Raw genomic sequence first — 19,276 nt, 5'->3', positions numbered from 1 at the left:
CCGTCCCCCCCAACCACCACCCCCCCGCCCTGCCCGGTGTCTGTGTTTCTCTCTCTGGTCGGAGGCGGCGGTAATGGCGGATGGTGGGTTGTGGCGCCGGCGGCGGCTGCTGTGAGGGACGATGAGTTCCTCCTTCGTGCCGAACGGGGCCAGCCTGGAAGACTGTCACTGTAACCTTTTCTGCCTGGTGAGTGCCCGGGCCGCGGGCGGGGGCCGAGACGAGCGGGGCGGTGAGGGAGGGGCCGTGAGGTGCGCCCTTGGGCCGTGGGGGAGGGGGTCCGGGTCTGATCCAGACGCCCGAGTCCCAGGGTAGGCCCAGAGAGAGCCGGCACCGCTGCGAGGCCCGGCACCCAGCCCCGGGAGACGGCGTTCGCTCAGTCACCGTCCTGGGCTCTGTTTGAGAAGTGTGGAGTTTTTTCCTTGTCTTGTTTCTGACTTTTTTCCCGCATCGTAGTCTTGTCTTCAACTTGGGCTCCTTATCTGCCAGGACACTGACTTAACATTTCCCTCTGCATTTCTTAACTATTGCTTTTCTCTTTGTTGACCCTGTATCCTTCTTCACACTTTATATTATGGCTCATTCTCCCACTGTCTTTATACCTCACTCTGATAATTTGGTTTCTCCTGATAAACAGGACCCCAGAGTTTATGCACTAACCACCCCCCACCCCCCGCCTTCGTTTTACATTTTTTTCTATGAGTCAAACTAACAGAGTATCTCTTTCTTCCTTGGGTGACTTCAGATCTTTGTGTAAAAACCAGTAGATGCCATTTCATATGTTTTCTTTTTAAACTTTGAAAAGTTTGCCATTTTGACAGTTTCTAGCCATCTTGCTTTTATTAGAACATTATGTTTGTGTGAGAGTGGAGGGGGCTAATGTAGGAGGTGCTATGGTTTTGCACTGTTTCTATACTGGTCTGTTTTGCTTGCCTTTTTAGAATGCTTTGAGCAGGCTGCTCCATGTTTTATTGAAGTAAAAAGTCCAGGGAAGCTGTACGTGGAGATGACAGTTGTGTTGGTTGGCCCAGGTCTGGGAACTTCCAACATTTAAGACTTTCCAAAGTACCAACTGTTGCAGATACATAGTTCTGACATGGGCAATAGCTTAGCTTCATTTGGTGACAAAGTTTGGGTAACTTTCTTTTTTCATTTTCCCCTGTGCTATGAGAAATTTTGAGTGTATGATAGGTAAGTGAATCGAGTGGGCGGAGCACAACTAGTTAGCAAGTGCAAACTGCCAGTCATGTATCAGCAGTTTCATTTTTGGCACCTTATGCTTTGCACCTTTAAGTCAGATTGAAGAATTATTGGATTCCCTCTGTCGAATTTCTTTCACAGTGCTAAACTGAGATTTGTAATGCCTTCCCCCCTGTAAATTATGTTGGTTTTTTTGTATAATGTCCATTAATCAGCATCTCTGCATGTAAAAAGACATACACCAGGTTTTAAATTTCTGTGCTCTCCAACTCAGTCTATTTTTGGTACTTTTAGGATCAAGTTCTTTGAAGATAGTCTACCACAAATCTGACAGTTCTTTGGGGGCAGCTATTTGACTTTTCCTAAAGTGAATGTGGGAAGAATTAACTAGTTTTTTCAGGAAGCATTCAGATGTCTTTTTGTTAGAGCCAAGACTTCCACAAACATGGAATGATAAGTTTTTAAGAATTAGTTTTTAGTTAAAAGTTTGACACTAAGGAACAAATGGGACCGCTTAGAATAGAATTTAGGACAGAGAAGAAATGTTTACTCAGTGTTTAGGTACATGTTTATATTTAACGTCCTTAAGTTTCTTTTATTTCTATTTGGGGCACATTATATTTATTGACTTACTAATTTGTGACATCAGTGTTAATATTTTAACTGTTTTTGTTCTTTTTAAATTCTTGGTTGTTATTAGAATTATAAAGCTTTTTTTTGTAGTCTTAAGCCACTTTCAATCTCTTAAGCGTATATTGAAAAATTACAATGTCTTAATGAAAAAAGAGACTGTTATAGTGAATAGTTTTAACTTTGAATGTGCAATAATAAGAAGTCATGCTTTCTTTTCTTCAGGCTGACTTGACGGGAATTAAATGGAAAAGATATGTATGGCAAGGCCCAACTTCTGCCCCTATTCTGTTTCCGGTGACTGAGGAAGACCCCATTTTGAGCAGTTTTAGTCGATGCCTTAAGGCAGATGTACTTGGTGTTTGGCGGCGAGATCAAAGACCTGGAAGAAGAGAGTTGTGGATATTTTGGTGGGGTGAAGACCCTAACTTTGCTGACCTTATTCATCATGACTTATCAGGTGAAAGCAACTTATCATTTCCAAATAATTATGTAGTAAGATTGTATACTTTTCCCAAAACAGCATTTATATTACAAATTAGGATTCTTTTTTTTTTTTGCTGGAGCATTGTTAGATAGGAAGCCAGATAAAAGTTCAGCCTTATGTTTTATTTTACCATGATTACTGTATTTTACTTAAGTTATCTGTGTGTTATGGCAGATTTTCTCCTTCCACCCAGCTTCCTCTGAATTTCTCACAGGCAGTTAGGTGTCGGGAAAACATGTTATATTAACCTAAGAAAAATGGAATTTGGGGGCATAAAGTTCTCAACGAAGTCATGTAATACCTTTGAAACCAAGTATAACACATCTAGGAGTCAATTCTGCCACTGCTCTCTTTTGCATGAATAGGCAGACAGTTATAGAAATATCTAGAAATGTGTTGTAAACTTTTCATATTTTTGACAGCATATAGTTATTTCGTTACTGTTTTATTAATACATGAATATATATGTTAATTTCTTTATTCTTGGAAAATGATTCTTTTATCTAAGATACCGTTCCATCAAAAACTGTCATTAATATAATGAGACAAGTGTCGACTTGTTTAGTTTTTACAGGATGTGGTGTCATAATCGAAAAGGTTATGCAGAAATAATTTTATTGTGAGCAAATCAATATGATTACTTCCACCTTATTCTCATGGCTTTTAGGAGCAAGTGTTACTTTAGAAAGAGGCTGTAGCGCTTCATGTAATAACTGAAACTTGTGTTTGCCTAAGACTGTAAGAGTCAATGTTAACTGAATGTTTGGTGATAAGAATGTAAATGATTAGTTGTGTGCTGCAAGCTACTAACGACTTGGTAATGATTTTTGACAGGTAAATTTAGGATTTTTAGAGAACTAAAAAAGAAGCAGTACTCTGAAGTTTCTCTTACTATTTGACATATAGGACCTGTTTTCTTTTTAAATGAAATGTAATCTAGGTGTCTTTATCTCAGACAGTTATTTAGCAAGATGAGCCTTTATGAAGGAACATATGTGTTATGGCTGTTTATTTTGAAAGTTGCTTTTTACCTTCTAATGAACACACCCTTAAGGTGTTAATCCTAATTTCTTGAGAATGGCTGCAATTCTGTTATGATAAAACTTTCCAGCTTTCCTAATAAGATCTCTGCTGGAAAGTCCAGCCCTTAGATATATAATATAGTTCTAAATATGTAAAATGATATGTGTGTATGAGAGAGATGTATGTATGTATGTCAATGTAAAATTTTTTTGTGGCATGAACACGATGATGCTTTCTAATGGTCATGCCAAAAACTAAGCCTGCCAGCTTCCTTTTTCTTTCAGTGACTTCGGTATGCTTGATTTATTTTAGTCTTTATTTTAAGTGGTCGTAAAAACTACCTTACTAAAATGTTTGGAAATGGTTTTAGTGTTGATAAATTATCTATAATCCTGACTTGAGGATTTCAGTCTTTTTAATAAAGTTAGCAGAGCATCTGAACACACCGTTTTTTTTGATTCCGTGAAATTCTTTTTGTGGAATCAAAGATGATTTTAATGATATATAGTATTTAATTTTACTATAGTAGGTCTGATATTTTGAAAGTTAAAAACCTAATAAAGTTAGATAAGAGCTGTTTTGATGAATACTATTAAAACACTGTATAGTTATGTTTTCCTTCTAGGTTTCATTTTATCAATGAGATGTGTTTTCTCTATTGAAACTGGGTTTCAGTTTTCTAAAATTTCTTGTCTAGTTTAACTTCACTTTTAGTATGATTTTTTAAATTGATAGTATCTACTCTAAAGTAGATAATGATCTTGAATGTGAGTAAAGTAATTTTGGAAGATTAGGTTTTAATTTGTCAGATTTTGCTGAACACTTGAATGGTAAATAACTTTTAAAATTTATCAAAGTGGAAACAATTGAAATAGTAAACTAAAATACAATTAGGAGTAGTATATAATCATATTTACTGTTCCAAAGACTGTCCTATACTGTTTTCGTTTATGTAGTCAGTGGTATTTATGGAATGTGCTAGCTTTATTTTTTTAACCTGTCATTTACTTTAGAATTTTGTACTTAAGTTAGACGTATCTTAAAGAATAATAAGGTTTTTTCAGATAGAGTATATTTGTTTCGCCCTTTTTTTTTACTCCAGGGACACCTTCTGCCTCCCTTTTGGGGTAATTAGTCTGCCTCTGTCTCTCTAGCTAACCTCTTATCATTTCTTCCCATCTGTGGCACTCTATTCCCTTCTTTTAAGCTCCCCTGAGAAGAGAGCAGCTGGACAGTAGGGTTGGCATCAGCTGCAGGAAGGAATCCTGAGTTCCAAGTAGAGGTGTTGTAGCACTGAGAAAGGGTAACCGGAAGGACCCAGGTGGCAGCTAAAAAGCTGTATTAATTTAGCTTGAGCCTGCTCTTCACAGGCAGTGTCCTTCTGTTTGGTTCAGCACCTACCACATCTTGTTACTCAAATGTTGTGATTATGGTGATAATATTGTCCTTCTTGGAGGTGGTGGGAAGAGGGAATGTATTTTTTTTTGTAATGAGTAGAATTCTCAGTTTTTCTTATTAACTTCAATATTCAGTAACAAAAGTACACAATTGCCTTGCTTATCCCCCTTATCTCTTTTGTGCCGCCTATAGTGTATTTTTAAAATAAACTTTTACACAAAAGTTGCAGAAGCGGTTTAGAGAATTCCGGTATACCCCTAGGAGCCCTGGTCGTGCAGTGGATAAAGCGCTCAGCTGCTAACCTAAAGGTTGGTTGTTCGAACCTACCAGCTCCTCCTCGAGAGAAACCCTATGGGGCAGTTCTACTCTGTCCTGTAAGGTTGCAGTGAGTTGGAATCAACTAGACAGCAGTGAGTTTTTACATACCCCTTCCCCTTTATTGATAGTATCTTACATTAATTTGGTGCATTTGTCACATCTAATGAAACAATATGAATATATTATTAGTAACCAAAGTCCATACTTTATTTGTATTTCCTTGTTTTTATTGAATATCTCTTTTCTGTCTTAGGATCCCATTCAGGATACTGCATTACATTTAGTTGTTATGTCTTATAGAAGAAGTGAGCCCTGGTGGCACAGTGGTTAAAATGCTCAGCTGCTCCCCAAAAAAGGTTGGCTGTTTGAACCCACCAGGCACTCCTAGGGAGAAAGATGGGGCAGTCTGCTTCCGTAAAGATTTACAGCCTTAGAAACCCTACAGGGCAGTTCTACTTTGTCCTATAGGGTCACCATGAGTCGGAATTGACTCAAAGGCAGTAGGTTTTTTTGTCTTATAGACACTCCTAGACTGTGACAGTTTTTCAGACTTCCCTTGTTTTTGATGACCTTGGCAGTTTTGAAGAATCTGGTCAGGTTCCATAGTGCATTTAAAATTTTAGCCTCTTTTTTATCACTTGGTACTTGTTTGGATCATGAATATAAACTCATTTTAAGGCTAATTGGTAAAGATCAGTTGCAGCAAACCAAACCTGATTTAATACATACTTTATTTATTTATTTTCCTAATTAAAATTTTTATTTGGACATACCATTTATCCTTGCTTTTCACTTAAATAGGAATAATCACATTATTCTCATAAAATCTACAGCATGAAATTACTTCAAATTGCAATAACTGTTTTTTTTTTTTTTTCCTTTTTTGTACTTTAGATGACGGATTACAGAGTAAATTAGTTTCTTATTAAACAATTAATACACTTACTGTCTTGTGACATTGGTTGCCAAATACATACTTTAAACCCTCAGTTACAGACTTGCTTTCCAGCTGTAGTTAATACAGTTCTGTAATTTGCAAAGGCTGGATGATTTTTGGAACAGGATCTGCCCTAACTAATATTAGCCTAACCAAAACATTCCAGAATGATAATTTGTTCAATTTTTTTTTTTTTTTTTACTTCCTCCCAAAGCCAAACATGTATGTTTTTTACTTTTTACTCTACTCCTTCAGAGAGAATGGATAGTTGAGTTGATAAATTGATATTTTTTGATGGAAAAGAAATTAGGGAACAAAAGTTATTCCTGAGTATGGTTATCGTCTTATTCCTTTTTAAAATTTTTTTAATTTAAACTTCGTAGCACATCTCATTTACTGGTGTAGTCAGTGACAGAAGTGTAAAATTAATGATGGGAAAATCTTAGCTCAGTCCCTCTGGTCAAAAGTTTCTGTAGTGCGTAGTGGTCCTTTTAAGTGTACTGTTAGTTTGCTTCAGAGCCAAATTGTTTTATTTTCATTAGTGTGTCCTTGAAGGAGAAAAGTTTTCTGTGTATTTTATTGTGTCCTAACCTCTTTGGAATTCTATTGCTGTTATCATTGGCATTTGTTCTTTCCCTTAAAATAAAAACAAAAACTACTCCCTCCAACTTTGGCATTTAAAAAAACCATAATGAGTTGGAAGATGATGAAATTGACAAAACTGACACCTTGAGAACTTTAAAAAAAAACAAAACCAAAAACCTAGACTCAATCAGGGTTAAAAATATTTGTTTTCCTGGTTCCTGAGGTCTATATATAGTAGTAGATTTTAGCAGTGTCCAAATACTTTCATTATGTCGGAATGTTACCATACTGAATATTGTTCAAACTAAGTGGGCCATTAGTTAGTGTTAGAACTTAATTTCAGGTGCTTTCATTGAAGAGTATTAATTATAGTGGAGTTTAACCTTATATGACAACTGTCAGCAGGATTGACAAATGTATAAATAGCAGCCAAGTATAGGAATCTGGTGCCAGCCAAACTAAAAAATTGTTTAATACTCTGGTTGCCTGAAGAGAGTTCATAGATGGTATAAACCGTTAACATGCTTGGCTGAAAGTTTGATGGTTAAGAGTCCATCAGAGGTGCCTTGGATGAAAGGCCTGGCAGTCTACTTCCGAAAAATGAGCCATTGATGAACACAGTTCTACTCTGACACACATGGGGTCACCATCAGTTGGAATTGACTCAACAGGCAACTGCTGGTTTTTTTTTTTACTGTTAGCCTGAAGACAATTAATTTATATCTTCTGTTCTATAATTTACTTGTGGCCCAACTTTTTTTATTGTCTAGTTTTCTAGGTTACAGCTTCACTGTTTGCCTTATTTCTTCTGCATATTGTCCTTTTTGAGCAAGAAAGAATATGTATTTTTTACATCTTCAAATTAAAGATAATGATCAACGTATTAGGCTGTTTTTAAACTAAGGGTTTTCAGGATTTGCCATAGATGACTGATGCTGCCAGTTTAAGGCTCTAAGTAATATTTATTCAATGATAGGAAATTTTACTTTAAGATAAGTACTAATCTAGACATTTAAACATTTCTCTTTATTCTTTCAGGAAATATACGGTCTTTTCTATATGTTAGTTTTTGAGCCATTCATTATTCATTAGTGTATTATATAGGAAAAGATTGCCTTCTTTATCAGCTGATTATGATTAAAATTAACATATTTAAAGATGTCAGTTTTGAGAAAAATGTTGAGTGGTAGGTATATCAGCTTTTTTGTTTTTGATTTTTTTCCCATTGATAGAGAATTATTTTTGATGACCTATAACATACTTTGGCATCACTATAATCTGTGTACTCAGAAAAAAATACTTTGTGGTAATTCAAATTCAGCACTTGAATTTTTGTATTGTTTTCTTCAAATAAATACTTTGTAAAAATTTTCAAAACAATGATGATTAAGAATTCTAATGTTAATAGTAACTGAAAAGTACCAAAAATGCAGAATTGAAACTCTTTGTTTTTTCTGTGGATATAGATACCAAGGGTGGAGAAAATTTATTTAAATTAAGCAGCTTTTTCCAGTAGGCTATGATTGATTAAATTCAAAAGAACTAGGTAAAGATTTGCCATGTGTTCCCTTCTTTCTCCCTTCCCAGTTATAATGCTGCTGTTGCGATTCAAGGACTTGTTTTATTTATTTTAGAATTAACAGTTTTTACTATGTCACCTAGCATGATGATAAGTTCAGCTGATTTTTATTCATTTATTTTTTGGTGGGGAGCGTGGCTTTCTCAATGAAGGAAGCAGTATATCGATTTACATTCTGTCACAAGGTTCTTTTTTTCCAAATTATTTATTGTGTTTCCAGTGAAAGTTTACACAGCAAATTAGGTTCCCATGTGACAATTTCTACACAAGTTGTTCTCTAGTATTAGTTACATTTTCACAGTGTGTCAACATTCTGCTTCATTGCATTCTGATTGTTCTGTTTTCAGTACTCTTAATTTCCCTGCTCTCTTACTTTCTCATCTTTGCTTTAGAGTAATTGTTGACCTTTTGGTCTTATATAGATGGTTTTTTAATGGAGCACCGTACTCATGGATAATATCCTTTATTTTGTGTGCCAATCTACTATTTCACTGAAAGATGACCTCGGGATAGTTTCAGTTCAAGGTTTAATAGTCTTAGGAAGTCCTCTAGTTGTAGCTGGTCCAGTAAGCCTGGACTTTTTAAGAATTTGAGTTCTGTTCTGTTTTCTTCCTTTTCTACCAGGGTCCATCTATTGTGGACACCATCTAGCTCTTCTGGTTTCAGGGTAGATGAGGCCATGGCTCGTGTAGACTATTAACCCTGCAGAATAGTTTCTTCTCTGAGACTTTGGTCAAGGACTTGTTTTAACTAGGTGCATTCATAGTGTCTTGGGTGGGTCGGATGTACCATTTCACTTTTCATATCTCTGAATACTGCATGTGGAAAAATTACTTTTATTATTATGTTATATGTTTCTAAGCCCTCCCCCCCCCCCTTTTATGGGAGGGAAACCTTCAGGTTTTTGTTGGTATTACCAAGATTTATTCTTGTTATTTCCTTGGCAGTGAAAAATAAAATTACACCACTTTAGTGTAATAGTTGCTTTGTCACTTGCCATATAGGCCAGGACGTACTTCAGAGATTTCTTATCTTTAGAAAACCATAACAAATCATCTGTTCTTCTCTTTGTTTTATACATAACTCCCACTTAGTGTTAATGAAAACTGTGGACATTTTGGGGGATGGGAAATGAGGACCCCCTGAAAGCATTAAGTTCACTTTAAGTTTCTCTAGACAATAATTTAGAGTAATGAGGAAGAAATGTTTGAAAATTAATATTGATTAATTTTCTAAACTATGTCAAATATTTTTAAGCCATTTTATTGCAGGTTTAACTAAAATAGATTTATTAAATACACTTTATTTAATAAATTAAAACCATAAAATTTTATGTGAAAATGTATATAAATTACTGGACTCTTGCTCTTTGTTGTTGTTAGTTGCCATCGAGCTGGGTCTGACTCATGGTGACCTTACGTATAACAGAACAAAACGTTACCTGGTCCTGTGCAGTCTTCCTGATCGTTGGTATGTTTGAGTCCATTGTTAGGGCTATTGTATAATGCCTTCCAACCTAGGGGGTTCATCTTCAGCACTATATTGGATAATATTCTGTTGTGATTCATAAGGTTTTCATTAAGTAGATCACTAGGCCTTTCTTCCTAGTCTGTTTTAGTCTGAAAGCTCTGCTGAAACCCGTCCACCCTGCGTACCCTCCTGGTATTTGTGATACTGGTGCATAGCTTCAAGCATCATAGCAACAACACTCAAGCCACCACTATACGACAAACTGTCAAGTGGTGGATTATAGCCCTTGCTATTCCAGAATTTTTTTATTTACTCTTTTTGGGAAGAAGACAAATTCAATCTCAAGTTTTAAGTGAATAATTTTCTGATATTGGAATTTTTTAGCAACTGTATGTCTTTGACAGGTGTAGTGGTAACGGTGTGTCTTAGATCTTTGATACCTTAAAATTTAGAAGTGATAATATTAAAGGTTTTGTTAAAGGCTTGTTTATGTAGAACAGATGTTACAACCGTTGTGCTTCTTAAGAGGTAAGGATTTTTGAGGTAAAAGGGAATAAAAATAAAGTATATTAATAGATTATAAAGAAGTGAAGAATGGGAGATAGTCCTAATAATTCTTTTGGGATTAAGAACATGTCTATTTTCTGTAATTGTAAATCACGTAATTTAAGGTAAAACTCTTAATGTAGCTATTTAATTTTGGAATGATAGGGCCTATAGGACCTTATTAACTTGAAAGCAGATGGATTGAGAAAGATTCATTTTTCTTCTCTCAGCAACTCACAAATATGCTTATGATTTAGACCTTTAAATAGTTACTGCAAAGTCATTATGTGCCACTTCCCTTTTCTTCTAGTCTAATATTTTTAAGAATATGAATAGCTACAAAAAATTAATTTTGTTAATACAGTGAATCCCAGAAACATTTTGGCTTTGCATAGAAGTGGATAAGAGCATCTACAATATAATAGAATGTGAAGTTTTCCTATTTAATATTCATGTTTTTAAAAGTTCTTTTATTCAAACTCTAAAGTTTTGTTGTTTTTAAAACTTAGCTCATTTTTTAAAAGCTTACCTTTTTAGTAAAAATCATAATTATTTGATTCGAAAAACTTAACTACAATTTAGGAAATACTTTAAAGAACAACATAAAATCAACATTAACCTTTGTAGTGGCACAGAGTTTATAATGCAGTTAAAGTCCACTGTCATTATGCTTGTCTAGTTAATGTTTATTCTGTCTTTTTGTTGTGTAAGTTCTGAACATAAACCATGTGTCAACTGTTAAAACATATCTTTGCAAATTTATTCAAAAACATTAATTTATTATTTTCCTGTGGGTATAGTGTGTACATTTTAGTGTTGAAAAAGTTTTTATCATTTATTTTTACTTTAAAAATTGAAAGATGACCTTATTCATAAAATGTTTCTAAAGATGTATAGTCTCTAGAAAGATACTGAATTATATTTGAAATTAGAAGTTTAAATATTAAGATAACAGTAAAAATGCTGAAGTAATGCCTTATTATTTGTAGCAGGATTTATTGGATGCTCTGTTATAGATATGAAATGGATCCACTGCCATCCAATCAATTCTGACTCATAGTGACCCCATAGGACAGAGTAGAACTGCCCCATGAGGTTTCTAAGGCTGTAAATCTTTATAGAAGCAGACTGCCACATCTTTCTTCCGCAGAGCGGCTGGTGGGTTCGAACTGCTGACCTTTTAGTTAGCAGCTGAGCACTTTAACCACTGCACCACCACAGCTCCTTGTGAAATGGATAGAGAACGAAAAAAATTTTTTCTTTTTCTGAGGAGGAGTATGCTGTCACAGTATAGGGAGAGCAATTAGGGTCACATAACTATGTGTAAGTTTTTGTATGAGAAACTAACTTGAAATGTAAAATTTCACTTAAACTACAACAATAAACAAAAAAGGCTATAATTAATAAAAAAAAAATTTTTTTCTGAACTATATCCAAATTTATCTCAAAATGACATATATATGTTTTGTATGTTAACTTGGAGTGGTTAATAGATTTGCTGGCAAAATTGAGGCTCCATAGTTAATGAAGATAGCTATGTCTTTATATAACAGAAGTGCCATTTAAAATTTAAGCCTTTAAATTTTTAAATTTCTTTCCCAAGTAGAGGATCCTATACTGAATAGTAATCGTTAGAATCATTTGGTTGAAATGAGACCTAAGGTGGCTGATAATGCACTGCTTGTTAGGCTCTATGCCAATAGCTTCCTTTTTATTCATCATTTAAGTTTATAGTTGAGTTGTAGATTAAAATGCTGATGGACATAAAATGTTCTGAGTTTAATTATTAACTGACTAGTTTTTTTGGCAGGTTGAATGGAGGAATTAGGACAAAGTAACACGTAAGCCAGCTTAGAAATTGGCATTTTAGGTTTATTGTGTTTATAATACCTCCCAGGTTATACAAATGCTGTTTTCATTATTATAGAAACCAAGTCAGTGTATCATTGCCTGTTTATGTGGTGGAAAAATAATTTTCAGGTAATTTAATAGAATACATGACACTTAGGCCTTTTATTCCTTGTGGAATAACTTTGAAATCCGATATTTTAATGTGTAGAGATATATTGAAGTGATTGTAGTTCAATATTATGAGATGAAGTAGAGCTTATAAATACAGAATTTAAATTGTGACATTTTTTCACATGGCTCTGCGTAGATATAGTGCCACTACTGTACTTTTTGTTTCTTTCATTTCTGTTATAGACGAGGAAGATGGACTATGGGAGAATGGACTTTCTTATGAATGCCGTACTCTCCTTTTCAAAGCAGTTCACAATCTGTTGGAGCGGTGTTTAATGAACCGGAACTTTGTACGTATTGGCAAGTGGTTTGTAAAACCTTATGAAAAAGATGAAAAACCTATAAATAAAAGGTAAGCTATTGTATATCACTTGATATTTCTTTAGTTTTAATTTTTATGGCTTTATAGAAAATGTGGAATAAAACAAGCCAATATCTTGCAGACATATTCAGAAGATCAACTTTGGGAAAGTACTATAAGTATTCAGGTTTTCTTTGACGACCCTACCCATTCCTTTACACATTTTAAGACTTTTTTTTTTGCAGTGGGAATAGGCCTGTGTTTTAACACAGTGGCCTAAGTTTTGATTTGGGAAGGTAGAGGAAATCTGAAATGAAATGAGAGGCTTATGTTTTGAAATATGCTTTTTTTTTTAGTGCTAGTGGAAACATCTACATAATACTCTGATGTTAAAATTAATATTAACACCTGTTAAAGACAGTGATTTGTAGTTACATTTTTGGGTTTAGTTAACCTTTTTTATTACCTAACTTCTCAGTTTGTCTTAATTTAAATGTGTTTATAAGACATGTTTACTGTTGGAGGGTTTATAATTTTCCAGAACTTTGAATTAAGTAAATTTACAACACTAATTAGAGTAGCTGCAGATGGAACACAGAAGACTTTAAGATAGGTATCTTCTTTTCCTATGCAAATAAAACTTTCGGGTTGCTACTGCACTACTCTGTGATTTAAATAATATAAGGCATAGTCTGTTGGAAAATTCAGAACCAAGCAATTGTTGAATTAGTGAATCTTGAAGCGTGATGAAACATTGGCAAGATGGGATGTGGAGGAAGAGAAAATAGAAGGAAATTTATTCACTCTTCCTGAAAGATGTGAGAGCATATAAAGTAAATAGTTGGTCATGATTATAATCATTGTTGAGGTGCCCGATTTTGCTCAGTAGCAAGGAGTCTGGAGGTAGGTAGTCCAGGACTGGTACAGCTGCTCAAAAAATGGCACCAAGAACTCAAGTTCCCTGGAGTTTTCTAATCTGCCATTTTTAGCATTTGGCTTTTATCCTCCTGATCGCAGTGAGTGCTATACCTCCACACTTCATAGTGAATTCCAGGCAGGAAGAGGAAGGAGGGAAGCAAGCAAGCAAGAAAGGGTCAGAAGGTAGATTGTTTTCTAGAATCTCTTAACTGACCTGTTATTGGCCATACTAAAAGAAACTATTTTTTATTTGGAAACATTGCCAAATAAAACTTTAGGAAACAGTGGCTATAAACAAAATAAGACTTCTTTTGTTAAGAAGAAGGGGACAATAGATATTAGGTAGGCAATTAGAAAAAGGGGAAATAGATATCAGGTAGACAGTTAGCAATGTCTGCCACATATATTTATATAATTTTAAGAAATCAAACAGATTACCAAGATTTAAAATGAAAAACTGCAATCCTGAGCCGCAACGACTAGATTTGTTTCTCAGAGGCAAACCCTTTTAATTCTTTTAACTGCTGCTTTTGTTACTTACCTATTTAAAATTTAAGAGGCAAATAACATGCTTATTCTTGACTTTTCAGTTATTTCGGTTATTCAGGATTAGTCTGTTAACTTTATATCCAGATTTAGCTACCTTTTTCCCTTCACTTATACACTGGCATACTTGCACACACTCTTCTCCCTTTCCCTCTCCCTTTCCTTATCTTGCCAGTATAGTTACGAGTTTTGGTAAAAACAGTATTTATTGTTTATTATATTATTATGATTATATAAATATTTGTAGCTGAACCATATAGTGTATTAGGATTACATTTCATTTTCTGTACATCTTTTTGTTTTCCCCAAAGTTAATGATTCTCTTTTTTCACTCCCTTAATTATCTATATCAAGAGTTGGTAAACTATGACTCACAAGCCAAATCTGGCCTGCCACCTGCTTTCGTAAATAAAGTTTTACTGTAACACAGTGTCCTAGTCATCTAGTGCTGCTGTAACAGAAATACAACAAATGGATGGCTTTAACAAAGAGAAATTTATTTCTTCACAGTAAAGTAGGCTAAAAGTCCAGATTCAGGGTGTCAGCTCCAGGGGAAGCTTTCTCTCTCTGTCAGCCTTCTCATCAGTGTTCTCCCAGACTAGGAGCTTCTCCACACAGGGACCCCGGGTCCAAAGCATGCGCCTTGCTCCCGGCATTGCTTTCTTGGTAGAATGAGGTCCCCCTGTCTCTCTGCTGACTTCTCTCTTTTATATCTCAAGAGATTGCCTCAAGACACAATCCAGCCTTTTAGATAGAGTCCTGCCTTACTAACACAACTGCCCCTGATCTTCCCTCATTAACATCATAGAGGCAGGATTTACAACATATAGGAAAATCACACAGTACTGGGAATCATGGCCCAGCCAAACTGATGCACACATTTTTTGGGGCACAAAATTCAATCCATGACACACAGCCATGCTTATTCATTTATGGATGGTTTATGGCTACTTTTGCACTACAGTAGAGTTGAATAGTTGTGACAGATAGCTCTCAAAGCCTAAAATACTTGCTATCTGAATTTTTACAGAAAAAATTTGCTGGCCTCTGATCTATGTACCTATTAGTAATTTACCCCTAGACTGTCTACCAAAAGTATAAATTTTGCGTTACCTTCAAGGACTTAGTTTACTATATTAGTTTTATTTTTTCTTGTTAATTAATACCCTGGTTGGAACCCTTCATTTTTCTCTTCCAATTTGGACTGGTTGTTGTTCTGTAGGACTGTTTTACAGCAGTCATCTTGGGAATTCCTTTTGCTTTTCTACCTGTATTGGGTTCCCTATTTCCTAGATTTCATGTCTCCCTCATTATTGTGTTATTACTGTTTTGGTGACACCTACCAGTAGTTTCCTGAGAAGAGAGTGCGTGAGAAGTAAAATGTTTTAAAACCTGAATCTCTGAATTATATTGTTTTCTACCCTTACAGTTGATCAGTAGTTTTGAGTATAGAATCTAAGGTTGGCAATTATTTTCTCTTAGACTTCCAGGCACAAAAATGCTGATTGGTAGTTCTGTGTATGTGAATAGCTTATGAAATTGCAGGCTTCACTAGGGTAATTGGTCAGGGACCTGGCCATCTTTATTGGGTGTCTATTACTCAGCTATCACTAACTGAACCCCCCCATCCTCCCCCCACACATACACAATTAGGTTAGTCAGTTTCCCCCAGAGGAGTCCTTCAGTATCCTGACTGGAGGGCATAAGCTTGGCTGTTGATGTTTAGGGATCCTTTTGAGGAAAGAGAGTTGGGGAAAAAAGGAACTTGTATTAGTATTTAGATTTTCACTTAATCCTTCTTTTAAATACAGCACGTCTGAGTCCTATATCTATATCCCTATCTATGTACCTAGTGTGTGTGTGTGTGTATACTTACTTAAATAGAGAGAGGGAGGGAGATACCTGGTATTTCTGAGTCCTGAGTCCCTCTGGTTCAGCCAGTTCAGAGAGTAAACCTCCAGTTTTTCTACTGATCTAGAAGAAGAGGAATAGCCTTTCTATAGGATGGGGGGAGTGGATCCAGGAGTCTAACTTATATATTTAAACTTTCATTCCTTCTGTTTTTAGTTCCACCTGTGCATCTGCTGTGCCTTCAATTCTAAGCCTTTCTGGGATTCTGTGGTGTGACTCAAGTTTGCATCTTGGCTGCTTCTCCTTAGCCTTTATCTACTGAGTCAGTTACTATTTTTGCCTTTGCTGGCTACCTCCCCAAATTTTGTGGCCATTTCTTGTCTACCGCTGTCACAGCTACCATTCTCTTCATCTTCTCTGTGCCCTTTACTGTCTATATAGAGGGGGTTTCACAAGGGAGTAGAGGTAAATGAATGTGTTTAATCAACCTTGTAAAGTACTGAAACTATCTTTATTTCTCTTTATGAAAGAAACTCTTAATGGGGCTGCTGTTAATTGAAAATACAACTTTTCGTGCTGGAGATTTCCATGAACCCAAGAGTTTCTTTCACCATGTAATTGAGCTGTAGTGTTTTCCATGGCCTGACCCATTTAGGAGGGGAGCTAAATTCAAATTATGTTTTATTAGTGGCGTTTTACCAGAAATACTATACCCTTTTTGATTATTTTTTGAGGCATAGTTGTGGTGTGAACTTGACTTTATCCAGGAGAGATAAAAGCTGGTCCTCAAGTTCCCCCCGCCCCCTTAGGAACTTCCCTGGCCCTTCTCCTCCCTTTAGAAAAGTAAGCAGAGAAAAATCAAGCAGTTAAGCTTCTCATCTTTTAGTTATAGTTTGGGACTTCTTTTCCATTGAATTCAATGGAATGATTTAGGGAAAGTGGATAGACTAGACTTTAAATTTATGAGTTTCTAGCCCCTTATGAAGCAGAAACATATATACTGTTTTTGTTGAGTGATGAACACATTTTTTATTAAAATGGTATAGACATTCTTAAAAAGAAAATAACAGTGTTATGAAGGAAGAACATTGTGCTGTGAAACTGGTTTGACCTGAACAGAGAAAATAACATTCCTTACTTTTTAAAAAATTTTCCTCTTCCTTCTTTAAAAAAAACAAACAAAAATCCCAAAAAACAAAAATTCTCATTTTCTAACAGTCTGGACTTCCATGTAGTTAGTTGTCTGGTTAACATTCTTCAGGAACTGAAAGAGAGGAAATGAAATTCTAGTGATACCAAACCAAATAACTTGTTGCCGTTGAGTGGATTCTGACTCATAGCAACCCTATATGACAGAGTAGAACTGCCCCCATGGGATTTCCAAGGCTGTAAATCTTTATGGAAGCAGACTGCCATGTCTCTCTTGTGGACCAGCTGGTGGGTTCGAAGTGTCGACCCTTTGGTTCGCAGCTGAGTGCTTAACCACTGCACCACCAGGGCTCCTAGTGATACAGCTGGGTTAAAAATAATTAAAAATTCAATTCCTTAGTTGTACAGGCCATATTTCAAGTTCTCATGTGGCTAGTGGCTACTGTATTGGACAGTGCAGGTATAGAACTTTTCATCTTTATAGAAAGTTCTTTTGATAGCATTGCTTAGACCAGAGCTTTTATATTTACAATTAAAATAAATACTTCTGAAGTGTCACTAAAGTTGGTAAAGTTTTTCCTTTTCAGAGACGGTAGATGAGAGAATATGCTTTAAATTCCATCCACAAGTCTATGTATCTTCCACTGCACCTGTGGCTTTTACGTTATCTTCCTGATCATCAAAATGAATTAAAAATAAGCACCATGAAATTGAAGTCTCTGCTGGAGATGTATTAGTCGCTACTATACATAGCTTTAGGACGTCCTTTGGTTGGGTTCCTCGATATCTCTGAAAACCTGAACTTCTAAAGAAGCTAAAAACTAGCACTGTTTTGGTTTCTAAGGACTCATTTCCTTCTTCTTGTCTTCTGTGGTAGCACTGTTCAATAGAAATGTAATGTGAGCCACATATATAATTTTAAATTTTATAGTAGGTACATTAAAGAAAATTAAGAAAAAAGATGAAATTAATGATATATTTTATTTAACCCAGTATATCCAAAGTTATATCATTTCAACATGTAATTAAATACATAAAAGGTGGTAATAAGATAGTTTACATTTTTTTGTAGTAAGTATTCAGAATTCAGTGTGTATTTTATACTTAGAACATATCTCAACTTGGACTAGTCACATTTCAAGGACTTTTGAAAGTCTCATGTGTATAGTGGCTGTTGTATTAACTGCATTCTTCTCAGGCTAGCCCTGCTGAGCTTGGTAGTGTTTATTGGTAAAAGATATCTTCTATCTGATAGTCTGGGAACCTTCCTAGAATTGTATGTTAAATTGTGAGTATGCTCTAGATTCTCAAAAGTAGGGGAAACCCCTTACCTTATATCAAAGTACCCTCTATCTGCCTGGGTTAAGCATAGTTACTTCAGAAGTCTTAACACATTTTTTGTTCTCCCCTTGTCTGTGTTGATCTGTCCTTCATGTCTGTCATCAAGACTGTTACGCATCATATTTCTAGAATCTTAAGTGATGATGTCATAGTTCTTAATGGCCCATGAAATTTCGCTGTGGTGCTTGAGTCATTGGGATTTGCATAGTCAATTTTCCACATTTTCATGCTTTCCAGGAACATTTGTAAGAAGAATTAAGTGCTAAGAATGCCCTCCCTCCCTCCATTTCTCCCTTTCTCTCCCTCCTTCCCTCTGCCTTGAGCTTTTCTTACTACAGTTCTTAGTATAGACTCATACAAGTCTGTCTTTTTGAACTGCTGTCATTAGATATAAATGATAATAATTTTTTTCTGAAAGGGAGGAAGGAGTAAGAAACCTTTTGCCTAAGCAGAATTGACCCACTCAGTAAAGAACAAACATTTCCAGCACTTACTGGGTATCCTGTTTATCAGACACTGTTCTAAATTAGGGCTTAATATGTACTAAGTAATTCTCACAACAACCATATTACTGCCCCAATTTTACAAGTGATAAACCTGAATAACAGAGAGGTTAAGTAACTTATCCAAGGTCATATAGCTAGCAAGTGTTAGAGCTGGATTTTAGGGCATAGAAAATATGAGACAGATTATGGACCTGGTAGACCATTTTATCTCCTTTACCTACACCTTTTTAAAGTGAGAGGACATAGTAAAAACAGATCTCTTAAAAACAACAGTGAGAAAAAAGAGCACTTGTAGAGCTCTTAAAGTTGTAAACCAGAATAATAATGTTACTACTTTCTAAGCAGTCTTTACTGTATAAGGTAAGTAATATGTTTACCAAGTGAGCAGAAATATATACAAGATCCACAGATAAGGTGTTATCTTCTGGATTTTAATACAGATTTTTTTATTCACAGAGCTATGTTAAGAAT

The 19,276-nt window shown here is 35.5% G+C and overlaps 1 protein-coding gene across 4 annotated transcripts in view; it reads left to right on the top strand.

Moving 5' to 3' along the window:
* Positions 1-36: 36 nt before the first annotated feature.
* MED13 (mediator complex subunit 13) overlaps positions 37-19,276 on the top strand; it is a 96,594-nt gene continuing 77,354 nt past the window's right edge. For all 4 annotated transcript variants that reach the window (XR_002824362.1, XR_002824361.1, XM_023732695.1 and 1 more), the window contains exons 1-3: positions 37-187; positions 2,054-2,288; positions 12,377-12,545. Coding sequence is in view for 2 of the 4 variants with exons in the window: in XM_023732695.1 (XP_023588463.1) it covers positions 122-187; positions 2,054-2,288; positions 12,377-12,545 (470 nt within the window). In the remaining 2 variants the exon portion in view is untranslated. The remainder of the gene's footprint in view (positions 188-2,053; positions 2,289-12,376; positions 12,546-19,276) is intronic.

Source organism: Trichechus manatus, unplaced genomic scaffold, assembly GCF_000243295.1.
Source record: "Trichechus manatus latirostris isolate Lorelei unplaced genomic scaffold, TriManLat1.0 scaffold00054, whole genome shotgun sequence".
In the NCBI taxonomy this organism is placed as follows: Eukaryota; Metazoa; Chordata; class Mammalia; order Sirenia; family Trichechidae; genus Trichechus; species Trichechus manatus.
The sequence above is the reverse complement of the archived record's forward strand: the minus strand, read 5'-3'. Positions and strand labels throughout refer to the sequence as shown.